The sequence below is a fragment of the Monodelphis domestica genome, chromosome 4, assembly GCF_027887165.1.
Source record: "Monodelphis domestica isolate mMonDom1 chromosome 4, mMonDom1.pri, whole genome shotgun sequence".
Lineage (NCBI taxonomy): Eukaryota > Metazoa > Chordata > Mammalia > Didelphimorphia > Didelphidae > Monodelphis > Monodelphis domestica.
Window position 1 is genome coordinate 406,033,768 of NC_077230.1, and position 19,285 is coordinate 406,053,052.

At 40.5% G+C, this 19,285-nt stretch overlaps 1 protein-coding gene across 7 annotated transcripts in view; it reads left to right on the forward strand.

Moving 5' to 3' along the window:
• NPHP4 (nephrocystin 4) overlaps positions 1 to 16,956 on the forward strand; it is a 187,610-nt gene extending 170,654 nt beyond the window's left edge. For 6 of the 7 annotated variants that reach the window (XM_056795926.1, XM_056795929.1, XM_056795927.1 and 3 more), the window contains 5 exons: positions 388 to 473; positions 2,345 to 2,516; positions 3,722 to 3,901; positions 13,195 to 13,338; positions 16,300 to 16,956. In XM_056795926.1, coding sequence (XP_056651904.1) covers positions 388 to 473; positions 2,345 to 2,516; positions 3,722 to 3,901; positions 13,195 to 13,338; positions 16,300 to 16,440 — 723 coding nt within the window. In that variant the 3' untranslated portion in view covers positions 16,441 to 16,956. Of the gene's footprint in view, positions 1 to 387; positions 474 to 2,344; positions 2,517 to 3,721; positions 3,902 to 13,194; positions 13,339 to 16,299 lie in introns of those variants that run through there. The other variant, XM_056795930.1, reaches the window with a different exon arrangement.
• Positions 16,957 to 19,285: the final 2,329 nt, after the last annotated feature.

The following is a 19,285-nucleotide window of genomic DNA, read 5'->3' on the forward strand; positions in this document are numbered from 1 at the left end:
AAATAGAAAAATTACATGTAGCAAAGTAAATGATAATTAAGGCACTTGTTAATTGCCATTGTGTAAACAGGCCAGTGCAATAATTGTATTATGACTGGTTAGAAAACTTGATAGAACTCTTGCAAAATCTAATTACTAAAACCAATATGGAATTATAAAATCAGTAGTTTTCCTCTGTTGTAATGAAATCACAACAGCTCCAACTGTAAGAAAAACTGAGTTTCTTTTTTGGAGGGGGAGGAGTTTGAAGGGGGCCATTCTCCAGGCCTATATTTGTTTTGGGGCAGGAGGGGGTGGTATAATGAAGAGCCAATGAAGCCCTGGGGTCCTCATTAGCTGGTTTGATCTCTAACTCTTTTAATGATGCTGCCCAATGTTTATTCTCAGGGCCCAGGGGAACCACAGGACATGTTTCTGAAAGTAGCTGGAGGTCCAAGCCCACAGATAAAAAAATTCTTTGTTGCTCTTTATAGGTAAGTAAGCAGATTCAGAAAATGCAGAGACTGGGAACATAGATAAGATGAGATTTCTATAGGAGTTTGTGGGATAAAGAAAAAAGTTTCATACCATTTCCTTTCTGAAACTGTGGATGTGAGGTCTTATCTTTTTTTTTTTAATCCTAACTTCCTTCTAAGAATCAATACTATTAGGCAATGGAGATTAATTAATTTTCCCACAGTCACAAAGCTAGGAAGTGTCTAAGGTCAAATTTGAATCCAGGACCCCCCATCTCTAAGTCTGACTTTCTATCTACTCAGCCACCTAGCTGCCCCCATGAGCATTTATCTTTACTATAGTCCTGGATATTGCTTTGTTAACTGAGAGGTTATACCTAAAAGCCAGACTTTTCATTCTAGCAATGATATTGGAGAAGTCTTTTGGTCTATTCCCCTACCCTTCTCAGCAACACCTGTAAAAACCAGGTCAAGAGTGACATCTTCAAAGATCTGCAGAGAGGGATGGCTCTTTCATTCTTTTGTTCATTCCATAAATGAATGCCTATTATGGGACCTTATTGTCACGTCATTTTAGTTGCATCTGGCTCTTTATGACCCCATTTGGGGTTTTCTTGGCAAAGAGGCTGGAGTGGTTTGCTGTTTCCTTCTTTAGCTCATTTTATAGATGAGGAAACTAAGGCAAATAGTGATGAATTGCCCAAGATCACACAGCTAGTAAGTGTCTGAGACCAGATTTGAACTCACGCAGGTGAGTCTTTCTGACTCCAAGCCTGGCACTCTATTTACTAGACCATCTAGCTCACTGAGACATAGAATATGCATAGTATGGGCATAGAACTATGCTAAATGTTGTTGACCAGAAAATAAAAGGAAAATGGCATATGGCCTCTAAGAATTTCTATTTTAGTTGGAGTTAAGATCATACGTGTGAGGCCTCATCTGCAAGAGCAGTTGTCCCATTGCTTCCTATGTGGCCTCCAAACTTAACCTTTCATAAGGCAGCTTAAGCATATTCATTTCTCAGCAATGATCCTTCATGCGATTTACCCTCATATACCTGAAGGCCATAATTAAGCCTTCCCTTAGCCTTCCCTTTTTTAGTTGAAATTATCTGTATTCACCCAACTTCCCATAGGTGCTATTTCCCAGGTCTCTAATCATCCTCTTGTTTTTGCTGAATTTGATTCAGTCTAGAAGGTAATAATTAGTCTTTAACAGGTGTCAGAGAATGAGCTCCAAGTCTTCCTCTCAGGAAGACTCATTTGAGTTTGTATGCTAACCCAGTGTACAAATTCCTGTGATCTTGAACAGAGACTCTGACATATTATTTTTTTTAAATCCCCAAATCAGTTATTCCAAGCCAAGGGAAAAGGCCTTCAATTTGTTTTATCTGTCAAGGAAATGGCCCCTGGAGAGCTTAATAGAATAGAGCATGTAGCTCAGGGGTGTCAGTTACGAAGGTTAGATACTAGGACCCATTGGGGGTGTCGGAAGATAGATTACATGATTTGTTTTTCACACCGAAGATGGAAGAAATTAGCTCTAACATATTCTACTATATTTTAAAAGATTTTACCCCAAAGCTCAGAGAACTCTACCTTGAAGCAGAATTACATTTAAATTATTTCAAACAAAGAAGTATCTGTCTAATCTTTAAAGGCCTTCAGTCATCCAGCAAATGTATTTATCTAGTGGCTATTGGATGTATGGAAAGCTAGAGGCAGGAATTTTGAGTATTCATTGGAGTGGGAATATGATTTAAATGAAAGTGGACTCAATCCTTTAACTTCTTTGGAATGTTTTTATGAGTTGACATATAGAGTCAATGGTCTTTTTTGCTTTGGTAAGGCAAAGACTGAGTAAGCTCTGTTTGTGTTGTGCCATAGGGATTGTTGGCTGGCCACCCCTATTCAAATATGGCAGATCTACCTTCACTCTCTCCAACGAGTGGATGTCAGTTGTGTCACTGGTCAGCTGACCCGCCTTTCCCTTGTTCTTCATGGCACACAGACTGTTAGGAAAGTGAAAGCATTTACTTCTCACCCCCATGAGCTAAAGGTAAGACTTTCTTGGAATGAATTACTTAAGGCTCTTCTCTTGCCTTCCCTTTAACCTCATCTGTTGTTCTGCCTGCTGACTGACTGAAGTTTTGATGGTTGGGACAGATTAATGAAATACTTTGTAATTAGAATTCACCTGGCATATTCTGTTGACAAGTTAGTTTTTAAAGGAAAACTATACTGATGAACTCAATGTAAATAACATATCCACTTATTAAATAAGTCCCATTTGGAATTAAGAATATTTCATTACCATAAAGTCTTCATTGAAATTACCTTTTATTAAACTTGTCAAATGTAGACTCATTGGTATAAAAGCCCAGAGGGCAAATTATTAGAATTAATGAGATCTAGAGACTAATCATTGCTTTAGAATTAATTTAGTCACAGTTACACAAGTGAATAATAAGAGAAACATCAATGCCATTACCCGTGTATTAATTTTAAAAACAAAATGAATGTTTAAATTCTATCTCTTGGGAAACAGACCTTTAAAGAACAATTGTACCTTTGGAGGAAAGACTGAACTAATGCCTACCATGACACATTTATGGCTCTGCCCCAAATGAAGGTGATCCCCATCTTCTCAGGTGGTGATATTGCCCCTTATTTTTTCTTAACATCAAGATAAAAATTGGTTGGCAAGGTACTCAGATGATATTCCAGACTGGCCCACCAGATCAGAAATATCCAGATTCTTTCCACCTTGGGATATCCAAAAGGAAACCCCCAGTATCTGAGAAAGAATTGGAAGTCTCAGAGATCACCTAGTCTAGCCCCTTTGTGAACTAGAGCCCCTTGGCAACATTCTCTGATAAGCAGTCAGTCATCAAATCTCAAGAGGGGAGCCCTTCACACTCAAAGGCTGCTCAGTGCTTTTTTGAATTAGCTCTAATTTTTCTCTCTCCAAAAAAATCTTCCCCTTCTCAACTTTTATCCATTGAGGATGAAAAAAAGGGTTTTTTGGTTTTGTTTTGTTTTTTACTGTGATGTTTTCCTCCAACAAAGAGAAGTGGCTACACTTGAAGAACACATAGAGCCTGTGACCTTCTTCCAGGGAATGAGATGACAGATCTTGGTCAAGTTTTTGTAATGGTGTAGTGAAAGCATTTCCTGACCTTGGTTAATAATTGCCTTCTGTTTACCCTGTTTAAGTAGCACTTAAATCCTCTTTCTGCTTCTGCTTCCTTTACTATTGGATAGCTGGACCCTGATGGTGTTTTTATGCTCTCACGGAATGGCGTGCATGACCTGCACATTGGTGTGAGGCCTCAGCGGTCTGGCAATCGGTTCCTTTATCTCAATCTGGTAGATGTTGACCACCACCAGTTGGTGTCCTCCTGGCTCATCTGCCTGTCCAGCCGACAGCCTATCATTTCCAAGGTATGTGAAGGGTCACAACCACTTATGTTATTTGGTGGGAAGAGGCGCCTGACACCTAAAGTCTTAGGTGATGTCATCCTACAGTGTGATTCAGAAAAGCAATCAGATGCAGAAGAAAAATCCTTGGTCTTAGAGCAAGCAGAACTGAATGTGCTAGCTGTTCAACCCTCATTTAATCTGGTTCTACCTCAGTTTTCCTTCCTGCAAAATGAATATAATACTTGCACCATTCGCCTCACAGGGGAATGTGAATAAAGCAATTTGTAACCCCTGAGTAAGGTAGGCAGGCAGTGCAACAATAAGGTGCCAGACCTGGAGTCAGGGAGAATCATCTTGAGTTCAAATCTGACCTGAGACTCTTGCTATGTGACCCTGAGCAAGTCACATAACCTTGTCTGTCTTAGTTTCCTCATCTAGAAAGTAAGCTGGAGAAGGAAATGCAAACCATTCTAGTACATTTGCCAAGAATACCCCAAATGGGATCACAAAGTCAGATGCAACTGAAAATAACTGAGCCGTTCCTGAATGTTACATTGTTGTGGCATTTTTATTTCTCATGAATATCACCTCTAGGCCAGTTTTTCAACTATCTTGGCTCAGATTCATTCATCAAATGTTCATAGCCTATGATGGTCTGCACTTGATAATTCTCTGCCTTCTTCTATTTGGGAGTAAGATGGAGGCTGTGTAGAGGACTTATTTGTTCTCTCTGTCTCTCCCCTTTCCTCCTCTCTCCTCCCTCTTCTATGCTCCCTTCCTTCTCCCCCCCCCCCCATACACCTATACACACACTCACACATAATTGGTAGATAGACAGGGGTGTATGTATATGTGTGTGATCTCTTTTAGAACTAGGGCTGTCTTTTAGGACATAGAGGTAGCTATCTAGAAAGCAAGTTTGCTAAGCTCTTGGTTTGAATTTTTTTCTTCTCTGAATTAAATATGTAAATAAAAGAAGATTAAATGTGTGACAACTGGAGCTTCAGTCTTAAGACCCTAGAAACACTGAGTTTCAGACCTGGATACTTTAGGTTAGAGGATCATAAAATTAGGTGAAGTTGGAACAGCTTCAAAGGCTGGTCATGGATGCTCTAGAAGTAGCCTGGGAGGTCTCGAGAACAATATGCAAGAATCCTTGCTGGGCCTTATGCTGTGGAAGATCATCAGTGACTTGGATAAAGCCATAGACAGCCTGCTTTTTAAGTCTTTCGGTAGCAGAAAGCCATCACTGCTAATCCACTGGGTAGCAGAGTCAATTCTGAAAAAGATCTTTCCAGCTTAAAACACTGGGCCAGCTTGGGCTTTTTGTGCTATATATGCTAGGCACAGAGCCTCAGAATCTCCAGGTTGGAAAGGACCTGAGAAACTGAATTAAGATGCAATAATAAATGTGAAGTTTGGCACTTGGGTTCAAAAAATCATCACAGGCATATTATGGGGCAGACATGACTAGGTAGCAGTTTGGAGTGGTTTTCATGTTACACAAAGTCAGTTTAAGGTGACAGTAATCAAGACAGCTAGTGTAACCTGAGGCTTTAAGAGAGGCAGAGATTCCAGAACTAAGGAGCCTGGAGTCTTATCATATTCTGCTCCATTCAGACCATGTCTGGGATGTTGGGTTCAGTCCTCTAGGCTGTGTTTTTAGGAAGGCCATTGATAAGCTGGGGGTGGACAGTATAAAGGAGGAGGAAGAGCTTTGAGTTCATGCCAGAAGGAGACCAATGAACAAACTGGGGATATTTAGCTTGGAAAATGGAAGATCCCAAGGCAATATGACAATAACCTTCAAGTAATCAAAAGGCCATCTTATGGAAGAGACTTTTGACTTACTCTGCTTGAATATAGAGGCCAAAGCTAGGAGCAATGAGTAGAAATGACAAAGAGCCAAATGTGTGCTCGATGGAAGGAGAAAAACTTCCTCACAATTAGAGCCACACATAAGTGCCGCAGGCTGCCTTAAAAGGGGAGTGGAGTCCTTTTTGTAGAAGCTATAAGTAATGGTTGAATGATTGGATAGTGAAGAGTGGATTGTTTTTCACATATGCTAGCTAGGCTAAAAGTCAGAAATTGTGATGTTAATCTAGTCCAACTCCATCATACTAATAATAAAGATCAGGCTCAGAGCTGCTATTTCATTGGTACTGTAATCTCCAAGATAAAGAAACTTTTGGTAGTATAGGTGGCATCTCCTTTGCAGTCTGTAGCCTTAGAAGGTTGCCCATAGCATCAAGTAGTTCAATGAGTTACTCCTACCTAGAATGAATGTGTCAGAAGCTGGTTTTGAGCCCAGTTTTTCCTGACTTTAAGGCTAGCTCTTTACTCACTATACTGTGCTGTCTCTCAAAAATAATGATGATGGCAATAATAATGGCAACAACAATCATTGTTTATAAAGGATGCATTTGCTTTTGTGAATGAAGAAAGTGAATTACAGAAAGATTACATGATACACTGAAAGTCATTCAGCTAGGTGGTGGCAGATGCTGGATGGGAGCCTGGACTGCCTGCCTTCCAGTTCTTTGGTTTCTCCTGCCATTGGAGAACATTGTTATAAGCCTCACTGATTCAGGATGGATTCTAAAAACTTAATCCCTCAACCTTAAAAGTTTCTGTATTGTCACAATCTGCAAAATGCCACAGTGATCACATTACATTTAAGATCACAGTACATTTAAGAAAATATTATGTGTATTTAAAAGCCAACACAAATTGGACTAATTTGCAACAATGAAGTAGAGTAAAAATGAAAATGATGCATTTATAATGTTTTAGTGATAGGAGATTGACATTGGAATAATATATTTTCTCCTGGCCAAGAATTATTCATATATGTACAATATTTCAGGTAGAATAAAATGCAACACCATAAACTATATTAAAAAGGGGCATCAGCACATCAAAATATACAAGTTTACTAAACTGCAGGCTTTAAAGCTGGTAATAAACTACTTTATTATGAAAAATAATTTTAAATAATATGGTATAAAATTACTATCAGGCAATCTGATGGTATGAAGATTATGGTTATGCATCAAACTAAAATGATCTGCACCGTATAGACTCATTTTCATAGAAAGTTAAACAAAAAACAAGCTTTTAAGGGGAAGACTTTTCAAATACCCTGGATGTATTTGAGTCGTGTGTATGGTACCCTCTTAAATCTCACAGTGGTGTGTCATGCTCGTTAGCCTGGGACTATGACCATCATGAGATCCCACACTCTCAGAAATGGAAGGGACCTTAGAGCAGATGAATGACTAATCTTCTCCCTAATCTCCTTGATATTCGGACTCTGCCTGAAGAAGCCTTGGGAGGAAAAGGGACTTTTTTTAAAACCCTTATCTTCTGTCTTGGAGTCAATACTGTGTATTGGCAATGGGGGTCAAGTGACTTGCCCAGGGTCACACAGCTAGGAAGTGTCAGAGGCCAGATTTGAACCTAGGACCTCCCATCTCTAGGCCTGGCTCTCAATCCACTGAGCTACCCAGCTGCCCCCCCGCCTCGGAAAGGAACTTTTACAGCTTCCCAGAACAGCTTTTTCTCCTTCTTGACTGCTCACGCTACCTTTCTGGAGCTGTATCAACTGCCTTTAGTTCTACCTCCTGGAGCCAAGCAGAGAAAATCAAATCCTACCACAACAGGACCATAAGTTTCTACTTCTCCTTTAGTTGAACCTCATATGGTATGACCTTGAGGACCCTTTGCCATCTAGTTATCTTCCATTATAGACTCTCCCCCTAACTCTAGGACTCAGAGTGGACAACTATATTCCAGATGTCACCTGACCAGGGCAGAATCCAGAGGCTGCTATCTCTTCCCATAGAGGTAGCTAAAGCTCACATTCTGTTAAAAAGCTGAGATCTTTTCTATGGTGACTCTTTTCTGGTCATATCTATCTCATCATTGACCCCATGACACTGATTTTTTAATCCAAAGGTAGAATTTTATATGGATTCCTATGAACTGAGTTTCATCCTATCAGATTGGACCACTCATTTTAACTCATTGAGAATTCTTGGCATATTGCTATATTGCCTTTTTCAGACATATAATAGCTTGACCCTACTATCTCTTGAAGGTTTTTGTCCTCCCTCTCTCTTCCCTTTCTTAGCCAAACTCCTAGAAAAATCTATCTGCACATGCAGCTGCAACTTTTCCTACATCTCACTTCTCACTTCCCTTGCGCTATTGTGTAAGAACACATCAGTAAACTGGAGTTATCCTCTCCAGAGTTATTCCAGAGATCTTATCATTATCAAATTGGATTGTCTTTTCTCCATTCTCATCCTTCTCTGAAACAATTTACACTGCTGACCTGGCTACCCCCTTTGAGGGTTTTCATGACACTACCTTTTCACAGATCTCCTAATAAAAATGAAAATGAACACTTATATAACATTTTAAGTTTACAAAGCTCTTAGCATAATATTATCTCATTTAATCCTCACATGAACTCTGTGAAGTAGCTGTTGTGATTTAGTCCCATTTTACAAATGATGAAACTGAAACAGATAGAGGTTAAGTGACTTGTCCAAGGCCACATACTTAATAAGTTTCTGAGGCAAGGTTTGAACTTGGGTCTTCCTGACTCTCAAATCCAGTGCTTTATCTACTGAGCCACCTCATTGCTTGTCCTACCCATTTGACTGTTCCTTCAGTCTACTCTGCTGGGTCTCCATTTATATGCCATTCCCTACCTGTGTATGTATGCTACAAGACTCTGCCTTGGGTTTGCTTTTTTCCTTGTTCCCTCTATTAGGTCCTTTACAGTTTCAGATGTTTAATTATCCTCTACGCGAATGAGTCCTAGACCTCTATGGCCACCTGAATCATATCTCCTATTGCATCTCTCCAACTGCCTATTGGACATTGGGTGTCTCAAAAGGCAATTCAAACTCAATATGTCCAAAGTAGAATTCATTCTCTTTGCCCTGACCTCATTCCTCTTCTGGATTTCCTCATTTCTTTTGAGGCTGTCATCCTTTCCATGCCCCAGTTTGCCATGTTCCTAGTGCCTGGTACCATTTTCCTCTTCACTCTTCTTAACTTACATCTAAGTTGTCAGCACTGCCCATATGTCTGCTTCTCTTCAGCCATATTGCCACTGCCTTAATGAGGCCTTCCTCCCCTCTTCCCTAGACAATTGCAGTAACCTCTTCATTGTGCTCACAGCCTCCATTTTCTCCCTTACATTGTCCATCTTCTATGTAGCTTGTAAAAAGTATCTTCCTAAAGAATAGGTTTTACCGTTTGACTCCCCACCACTTTGAGGACCAGACACAAATTTCTTTGGCATTTAAGATTTTCATGACTTACCTCTACCTTACCTTTCCAGTCTTGGAATATACTTCTTCTATTCTTTTACTTTAGAATCCAGCCAAACTTGCCATCATCTTCATCTTCACTATCATCATCCTAACATGCATTTATACTTCTTGCTGATTTCATGTTTCCCATCTCCATGCTTTGCATTGTCTGTCCTCAACACCTGCAAGACACTCCATCCTCACTTCAGCCTTTTGGACTTCCTCCTTTCTTTCAAAGCTCAGCTCAACTGCTGCCTCCTGCCCTTTTCTGATTCCTTCAGCTGTTGGTTTCTCTCTTCCCATGACTTTGTATTTATTATGTTGATGTTAGAATCATCATAGAATGTAAGTTCCTTGAGGGCTGAGACTGTTTCACTTTGTCCAGACTTATCAGTTCCTCTTATCATTTCCTTTACCTTATGAATGAGGAAATTAAGATAAATCGCAAATCTTTCTTCTGCTCTGTTTTTGGCAGAGGAAGCTAATGACTACAATATGGGTCTCTCTGTCAAACCTGTGATCTGGTTCCTGATTTCATCTTATTCCATGACAACACCAATTCTATAGAGTTTTCCTCTATTCTTCTTTACTTGAGTGCTCTCCGTGGTACTGAAACACTGGCCCTGAGGTCTGAAATTGTTTAGTCATTTTCAATTGTGTTAGGTTCTTCATGATCCCATTTGGGGGTTTCTTGGCAGAGATACTGGAATGGTTTGCCTTTCCTTCTCCAGCTCATTTTACAGATGAGGAAACTGAGGCCAATAGGATTAAATGACAGCTAGTGGCTGAACCCAGATTTGAATTCATAAAGATGAGTCTTCCTGATTCCAAACCTGTCATACCATGTACCATGGCACCACCTAATTGAGTTCAAATGTTATAAGACCTTGGATTTACTTGCCTCCTTGGTCCTCAGTTTTCTCATCTGTAAAATGGGGGTTGGACTAGATGCCTTCTTCAGGCCCCTTTCAACTCTTTGGATCTTTGGTCTTATAATCTGAAGTTTCCTTCCTCAGGTTCCTAAATTTATCCACATATGTTTATCTTCTGTGGTACAGTTTTACCACTCCTTAGTCTATTTTGTTCTTTTTGAGAAAGGTATACTGTTTCAGGGCTATATTATAATATTTATATATGTTATAATATATTACACATATATAGTCCGATCACCCTTTGAGATCAGATTGCCTGCCCTCTGTACATGAGGATTTCTAGTTTATCCTGTTTGTTTCCCATACTTCCTATATTGGTATGAAAAAGATAACTGAGGCCATGTTTGTTTGTTCCATTCTCCTACACTGTTTTCTTTGAGTTCCTTGTCCTTCTGCCATTCGTCATATGCTATATCCATAATTCTAGGATGCCAGGTGTGACAGGTAAACACAGGAAGCCTTTTTTCTTTTCTTTTCATTTTAAAGCATTCATTATATATATTTTCCCAGGTATCAGGAATATAAATATATTATATATACAATTATAATTAACATGTATTTATGATTAGTGTTTGTCCAAGTGTTCTCCATCCCTTGCCTAGAACCCATTATTCCAATATTTTAAGCTAAAGTCCAGAATCTAACTCCCATTCTTAGATTTAATTTAGTGATGTAGTAAGCTCCTAAATCTCTCTTTCTCCTCTAAATCCCTTACCTTCCAATGGGAGGGATGATAAAAAAATTCCATTTGTATTTTGTAGGTTCTCAGTTGAGTTGAATTTTGTTTTGTTTGCCCAGGATTACCTATAATGTAGCCATTCTGCCTAATTTATTCCTGGCAGTATCATTTGGCCCTTTGTAACTCACCAGGAGTTGATAGTGGCCATCAGGTGTGATATATCTCACTAGACCCAGTTTTACATCTTGGATATGTGCCCTGGGAAGACTCTTGGCCAACCTCCATATTGTTTAGGTAAGGTAAACAGATCCTTCATTGAGTTTGCAGTCTTGTGGAATTATTCACTGATCACTGTTACTCATTTCATCTTCCTCTGATCATTAGGAGATGACCTCTCATCTGATACCATCTTCATTCCTTGGAGCCCATAATGCTGCTTCTTCCATTTAGAGTGGTTTTACGAAAGAAAGAGTTTCATATCTTTTAATTAGCTCCAAATGTCAATGGTTTTTCTTTTTCATTTCCTTCCCTGTGTTACATAAGCTGTATATTCTTGCCTTTTTATGTTTTAAGAAAATTAAAACCCTTACCTTCTATCTTAGAATCAATACTCTGTATTGGTTTCAAAGCAGAAGAGCAACAAGAGCTAGGTAATGGGGGTTAAGTGATTTGCCTAGAGTCATTCAGCTAGAAACTATCTAAATCCAAATTTGAACCCAGGACTTCTGTTCTCCGTGGTTGGTAATCCACTAAGCCCCCTAGCTGCTTCACTTTTCACAACTTTTTTGTTCTTCATTCTTCCTCTTAACCTGGAGAGTAAAAATGGATTCTTTTTGCCTCATTGTCATCTCCTCCAGGATGCAGATCAACTTGCTTTTGGTTCAGACAGACATAGTGTTCCTTGATTTTAGAAGAAACCCAACCATATCATATTCACTGCAAGTTACTGTGAACTTCTCCTTGACCTCCATACTTGCTTTAAATCAGATCTTTAGCCCTTTGTCTTTTGCCTGGGTAGTTCTTTTTCATAACATATACCAGCACTGGAGGACATTTTTGAGTTCAGGTGCCCAAACTGCAACTCCAAGCTGCCTATGAACTCCTGCATTACCCCAGAGAATGGAGGGAGGAAATGCTCACTTTGGGTGGCTGAACAGAGGGGCAGAGCATGCAAAAAATGGCCTCAGGCACTGGGACGAGGAGAATAGAGCAGCTTCCCCACTCCTGGCACACTTGCCAATACTTCACCAACACTGACATATACTGTAGAAAAGTTGTCTGCTTCCTTGGGGACCTTAAGTGAAAGTTAATGTATTTAGGCTGGACCTTTTCTCCAGTTAAGATTCTGCTATCTATTGAGATGCACTAATTGGCAGCTAGCACCTTCCGGCTGCACTCTGTACAGAAGAACAAAACAGAGCTGAATCATAAACAGAAATGCAATTATCTGTTTAGATTTACTCATCTTTTTTCTTCTTGATGTTCAATTCCAGGATAGTGTTTTTGCATTATTCCATAAGGTTTGCATAATTTCTCCAGAATTATTCTGTCTTCCATATTTACAAGAGCATTATTTAAAAACCATTTTAGTGGGGTTTGCATTTTCTTCTAAGTATTGTGATCTTGGAGTTAAGTGAGATTTCCAAATTTTGTAAGCTCCCACTGTTGTAACTTTCCTGCCCACTAAGTTCCATTAGCTCCTCCAGGTCTCTGGGATCAAAAACAAATGCCTATTGCATTCCAAGCTTATTACTCTTTGCTCTTTCATGCACTCTTTTGTTCACTCTAACTTGGACTTCTTGTCTTTGTGCACACATAGCATACCATCTCCCACCTTTAGTATTTGTAAATACAGTCCCCTATGACTAGAATGTATTCCTCTGCTGCCTAGCCCAAATGCCATATCATAAACATGTCCCCCTTAGTTGCTAGTGCCTCTCTCTGGAATTACTTTATATTTACCCTTTGTGTACAAGTTTTCTGCTCAGATTGTATGTTAAAGTCTTTGAGGTGGAGGGCAGCTGGGTGGCTCAGTGGATTGAGAGTCAGGCCTAGAGACAGGAGGTCCTGGGTTCAAATATGGTCTCAGACACTTCCTAGCTGTGTGACCCTGGGCAAGTCCCTTAACTCCCATTGCCTAGCCCTTACCACTCTTCTGCCTTGGAGCCAATACACAGTATTGACTCTAAGGCAGAAGGTAAGGGTTTAAAAAATAAATAAATAGTCTTTGAGGCTAAGGGTTATTTTATTTTTATCATTGTATCCCTAGAGCCTAGCTCTGTGCCTATCTCATCATTGTGGGTGCTTAATAAATGCTTCATGATTGATTAGACCTATGATGCTGCCTCTTTCTTGTTATTCCCCCGCCTCCTGTAGGCTTTTGAGATCACGTTGCCAGCTGGTTGTGGCAAAGGTGCCAACAAGAAGATCACGTACACCAATCCCTATCCTTCCAGAAAAGCATACCACCTCCACACCAACCACCCAGACTTGCTGCAGTTCAAGGAAGACTTCTTTGAGGTAGGTAGTGTGGCAGAAGCTGATGTACCTGGGTCAAATGCCAAACAGCTGACAGTGCCCACAGCGTCTGTCCCCTGTTTCTCAGAAATACTCACGAGAGAGGATTTCACTGTGTTTCCTCTTTATTTTCTGCCTCATAACTCTTCTTTGGAAGCCTTAAGAACATGAATAAGCAGTGCATTGAAAGACTAATTCCCTCTAATAATGAATAAATCTTCTGAGAAGAGGTTAAGTGCCTCATGCTGCCAATGGAGGCCAGATGTGTGCACATCTGATTTTCTTTCCAGAAAACTCTTCCTGCAGCTCCGCCATCCAGAGAAATTAAATTTGGCAGGAGCTCCTGGAAGCTTCATTCTTGATGTTAGGTTGACTCACTTTGTCAGAGATGGCCCTGAAATCTATGGTGACTTGACTTAAAACTCAGGCATTTGTCTTTGATAATTTGATGTTCTACCATAATTTTTAGACCAGGGTTCCTTAACTTAATAAAACCATCCATGAACTAGAAATTACAATAGAAAATTATGGTATCAAAGACAAGTACCTAATATACAGCTAGGTGGCACAATGGATAGAGCACTGGACTTGGAATCAGAAAGACTCATCTTCATGAGTTCAAATCTAGCCTCAGACATTTCCTTGGTGTGTGACCCATGAGCAAGTCTTAAGCCTGTTTGCTTCAGTTGCTCAACTTTAAAATGAGCTGAAGAAGGAAATGGCAAACCACACCAAGAAATCTTGGCAAATCTTTGCCAAGAAAATTCCAAATGGGGTCATGAACACTTGGAAAAAAGGAGAAGGAAAAAAAAGGAAAGGAAAAATATGTGTATGTATCTATATATATGTATTTATAGAATATATTCACATTCATACACGCATACAAGTTCATGTTATGTGCACATAAATCATATAAGTGAATGTGCCTGTTAATACATGTAGTCATGTTTGTATGTGTTGCTATGCTTACAAATACATATGAATGCATGTGTTCATATATGTGTTTATAGGCCTATCTGTTTCTTTAACTAAAATGCAGCATTTCCTTTAGTGAGGAATCTAGGCAACAAACATGCTTCTAAGAGGGGTCCAAAGGCTTCATCCAACTGCCAACTAAAGGGAGGCCCCCGGACATACAAAAGGCCAAGAACCTCTAGACGAGGGGCTGGGATTCATAGAGTGAGAAATTCTGGAGGGTTCACGTCTCCAGTGATTCCTCATCTATCATGTCACCACGAGGGGGAATACCAAGAGTTTTCTTTTTTTTTAACTTGAAACTTTGGAAGATCTCATTGGGAAGGAAGGTTCTGCTTTGGTTTTTCTGGCCCGGGGGTTATGCAAGGTTCCCAGAGTCCCTTCCCTTTTGGCGTGGCCCTACTCCGAGTGAACATTGCCTCCAGTTGTGCTCAGCTTTGATAGAAGGACAGAAGGGAATTCTACATGGTTGGAGGCCTGAAGGGGGTGAGTTTTCAGTTTATTTGGCAGACATTTAGGAACTGGGCAGGATACCTTATGGAAATGAGCTAGTCTCCTTACCCTCATGGAGCTGATGCTCTAGGGAAGGGAATGGTCCTCAGAGAACTCCTAGAGAATAATGCAGTGTAAATGCCGATGAGGGTGCAAGGAAAGTCCTTAGTGACATTCATGGGGGGAAACACGGAAGGCTCCCTGAAAGATGGGGAACTGATCAGAAGCTCACAGGTTTAGACCCAGAAGGCCCCCTAGAGGCCCTTGAGTCAGTCTCCTCCCAGTCATTTTGCAGCTGAGAAGAATTGGGGTCAGAGCTGGGAAAAGGATGTGCTCAGCGTCTCAGCTGGTAATTGCCTACAGCCTAATTTAAACGCGGGCCTTACTGAATCCAAATCCAGTGCCCTTTACCCTATTGACTAGACTTGAATGGATGGGGAAGAATGGAACTGGTGGAAGTGTGGGGTGAGCAGAGGTCAGAGGGAACATTTCAGGCACACAGAAGAGCCGGACCAGAGGCACAGAGGTTTGTATGAAGAAGGAAAGGAACAAGGATTTATTAAGTGCCTTCGATGTGCCAGGCACTGTTTTATGTGTTTTACCAATGTTATCAGTTTGATGCTCACAACTCTAGGAGTCAAGTACCATTATTATCCCCATTTTACAGATGAGAAAACTGAGGCAAATAGAAGTTAAGTGTTAAGCCCAGGAGCGCAGATTCAAACTCAGGTCTTTCTGACTTCAGGACCAATATTCCATCTATCTACTGTACCACTAGTACCCCTGAGGAATGGTGAATGGAATGGTGTGATTACATCATAGAGTCTGTGAACAGCAGAATGAGAAAACTGGGCAGATGGGCTGGTGCCAGATTGTAGAGGGCCCTGAGAGCCAGGCTGGCAAATCTAAATTAGATTCAGTAGGGGCAGCTGGGTGGCTCAGTGGATAGAGAGCCAGGCCTAGAGACTGGAGGTGCTGGGTTCAAAGTGACCTCAAACACTTTCTTGCTTTGTGACCCTGGGCAAATCATTTAACCCCCATTGCCTAGCCCTTACCACTCCTCTGCCTTGGAATGAATACATAGTATTGATTTTAAAGTGGAAGGTGAGGGTTTAAAAAAAAATAAATAAATTAGATTCAGTGCCAGATGGAATGCTTTGGGCAGGGCAGTGTTATGACCATCTTTAATTGGGGGACTGTGTAACCGTGTGCAAGTTGGTTTTGCATGTACTGAAGATCCCCAAAAATTCATGGCAGGAAGGACGACTTCTGATTTATTAGGAAGCCATTGTTTCTTTGACTTGGACTTCTGTAGTTTGCAGGCTTTTGAGATGGGTTGCTAGACTTTCTGACAAGTTGTGAATTTTCTTTTTGTCAGACTGGGTTGTTTTTTGAGAGGGAGAGTGATGGGTTGGAGGACACAGAGAAGGTGACCTGGGGTTTCTTTAAAGGACCGCTCACCCCATTCACTTGATTAAAAAAATGTGTCTGTCACAGGTGAACGCTGGACAGACGTACACCATTGGCCTGCGGTTTGCACCAAGTCACAGCATGGGCATGGAGGAGGTTCTGATTTACATCAATGATCATGAAGACAAAAATGAGGAGACATTTTGCGTGAAGGTCATCTATCAATAAAGGGGAGGACCTTGACCGGGCTTGCGTGTTCTGGCTGTATCTGTTAACACGTTAGTCTCACTGACTCTCCTGCGATGGGGCCATAACCCTATTCTCTCTCGACCGCTTGAATATTATCATTGGTTTCAGATTTTGCTGCTGGATAGTTTTCCCTCCTTTTGAATTTTCCCCGACTATTTGTCTTTGGATACAGATAACCCGCTGAGATTATCCCTGAACTTGGCCCGAGGCCTGAAAGCACACGTTCCCTCCTTATTTATGGTATGCCCGCGTCTAATCAAGCATCGGCCAAAAATCACAGTGATTTATTCCAGAGCAGAGTCCTTAAGCAGGATCCCAGACGCCGTGATGTCATGTGGTTGGGTATATCGCTGTTCCTGGATGGCGTGTACAGGGAATTGTAACTTCCTTCCAAATTGTTTTGCTTTGACTTTTGCTGATTTTTTAAAAAGTATTTTTATGAAACATTTGTTTTCTTTATTGGATTTTGTACAAATACACTACATATTTTATATACGCTGATGTTTTCCACCGTTGTTCTGTTTTCTATCATTTAAATTGTTATTTTTAAAACAAATTATTTTTTTTTCTCTCTTTCAGCAGTTTTCCAAGTGTTAGCAAGCAGACCTTAGCTGCTGCTGTTAGTATAAGGGCTTTTCTTTCTCCATCATAGTTATTCATTCAGGGAAAGACTGATGAGCCACCCTCAAGAGTGGTACATTTAGTGGGTGCTCGATTAACTAACACGTAGGGAATGAATGCATGCACCCAAGACCAGTGCTTTTGTTTTTTCTGGTAGACACCTGAGTTCAAATCCTGTTTCTGCAACTTGCTACTAGTATGGCCATAGTAGAATAATTTAACCTCCGTGCCTTATTTTCCCTCTCTGGAAAAATGGGAGCAGTCAGATTTATTGTATCAGCCACACACTGAACTTTTGTGAAGCTCAAATAGGACAATGTATACAAAGTGCTTTTCTTGTAGACTTAAAAAAAAAAAGACCTTAAAGCATTATAGAAATGCTAATTACTATTTTATTATTCAATTCATTTTTGGTTCAAACCTAGCATTTCACTGGGCTAAAGAACTTCCAGTGAGGAAATTCCCTCCATCAATACAGACCATCTCCTGCTTTGTACTTTAGAATGTTAGAGTTACCTGGGCTACCAGCAGGTAGGAAGTGACTTAGTACTTAGTAGGTAGAGTCTTGGGTTCAAGTTCTACCTCTCATTGCTATCTTTATTATTCGGTAAATGTCGGAATGGTTGAATCCAAGACTGTTCATAAGAGTTCTCTGGAGTGCCTTTTCTCCAGTTCCCAGGATCATCTTCCACAAAGCCCCAGAAGTTTCCACTGAGCATCGAGATGATTGTTTTTAACTCTAACTGGAGCACCAGTCTATTGGTTTGGGGGCTCATTTTGTGTCTTAGATGAGGTTATCCCTTTAACCTCGTGTGGGGAACTAGAATCAAGATGTAGAGTTTCTGAAGCAGTTAGGGTTCCTTTTTTATTTGGATCATACATTTTGATTAGGTAGGGTTGAAATACATTTCCAGATACTCAGGACAGAGTCGGCTTTTTTCTTGACCCAGCAGAAATGAGTGAGGTCTAGTTTTTCTCCCAAGAGAGGTGGATTTGCTTGTAAATGCAATACAACCAAAGGTTATCAGACATCTATTATGTGAAAACCACTGTCCTTAGGCCCTAGAAAGACAGATATAAAAAACCTAAGACTTTCCATGACCTCAAGGAGCTTCCATTCTATTGGGGGGGTGGGATAAGTTAGAATTAGTGAGCTCCACTTGAACCAGCAGTTGTAAGAAACTCTCATCTGCTATCCCTAACCCTTGTTATGGGAGACTTGAGGAACCCTAAAGAAACCTAATAACTGTTTTCCTTGGAATGTATAAGTTAGAAGCAGAATCACAGAATTTTCCAGTTGGAAAGGGTCTCAGTCACCATCTAATCCAACCTGAAAAGGAATCTCCAGGGTAATAGACCTCAACTCACCAAAAAAGTGGTCATCCCCTCTCTGCCTAAAGACCTCCTAGGATGGAGAAACCTACTAACCCCTGAGGCAGCCCATTCCACTCTGGAACAGTTCTGATTGCTAAGAAGTTCTTCCTGATTTCAAGCCTATATTTACTTCTTTTTTACTTGTAGGATCCCAGATGCGCAGTTGAAAAAGGAGCATAGAGGCCATCCAGTGAATCCAAACCCCATTTAAAAAATTTTATGAATTTGAGGCAAAGATATGAAGTGGCTTGCTTAAAGTCACATATTGCAGGTATCCAGGGTGGGATTTGAACCCAGGCTTTCCTGACTCCAAGTCCAGTGCCCTCTCAAGTATAGAAGGCTACATACACTATGTCCATAGCCCATTGTCTTGGGTCAAATAGAATAAATCAAATCCCTCTTTCATGAGAACCCTTTGGGTACTTGAAGACAGCTCTCATGGCCTCCCTGAGCTTCTTTTCTCCAGACTGTGTACCAGAACATATCCAACAGGGAGTCATCCAGTTGGTCAAGATCTCCACCACCATTCTGAGACATCCCAGCTCATCTTTGGACAGCTCTATTGGTTAAATTAGTCTCTGCATCTTCCATCCATCATCAACAATGGCTTACCATTAAAGTTCCCAAGACTGACTTCTGGATATTGAAGTCTGGGGTAACTCTATAGCTATGAACTGTTATTAAGTCCCTACTTCATGCCAGGCACCATTTAGGGCTGGGAATGTAAAGACTAAAATGAAACTCTCTTTCCTCAAAGGGCTCCTGTTCTACTGAGGGAGATGGGGTAAGTATCTATAAATACACCTAAATATATCTATATCTATATCTA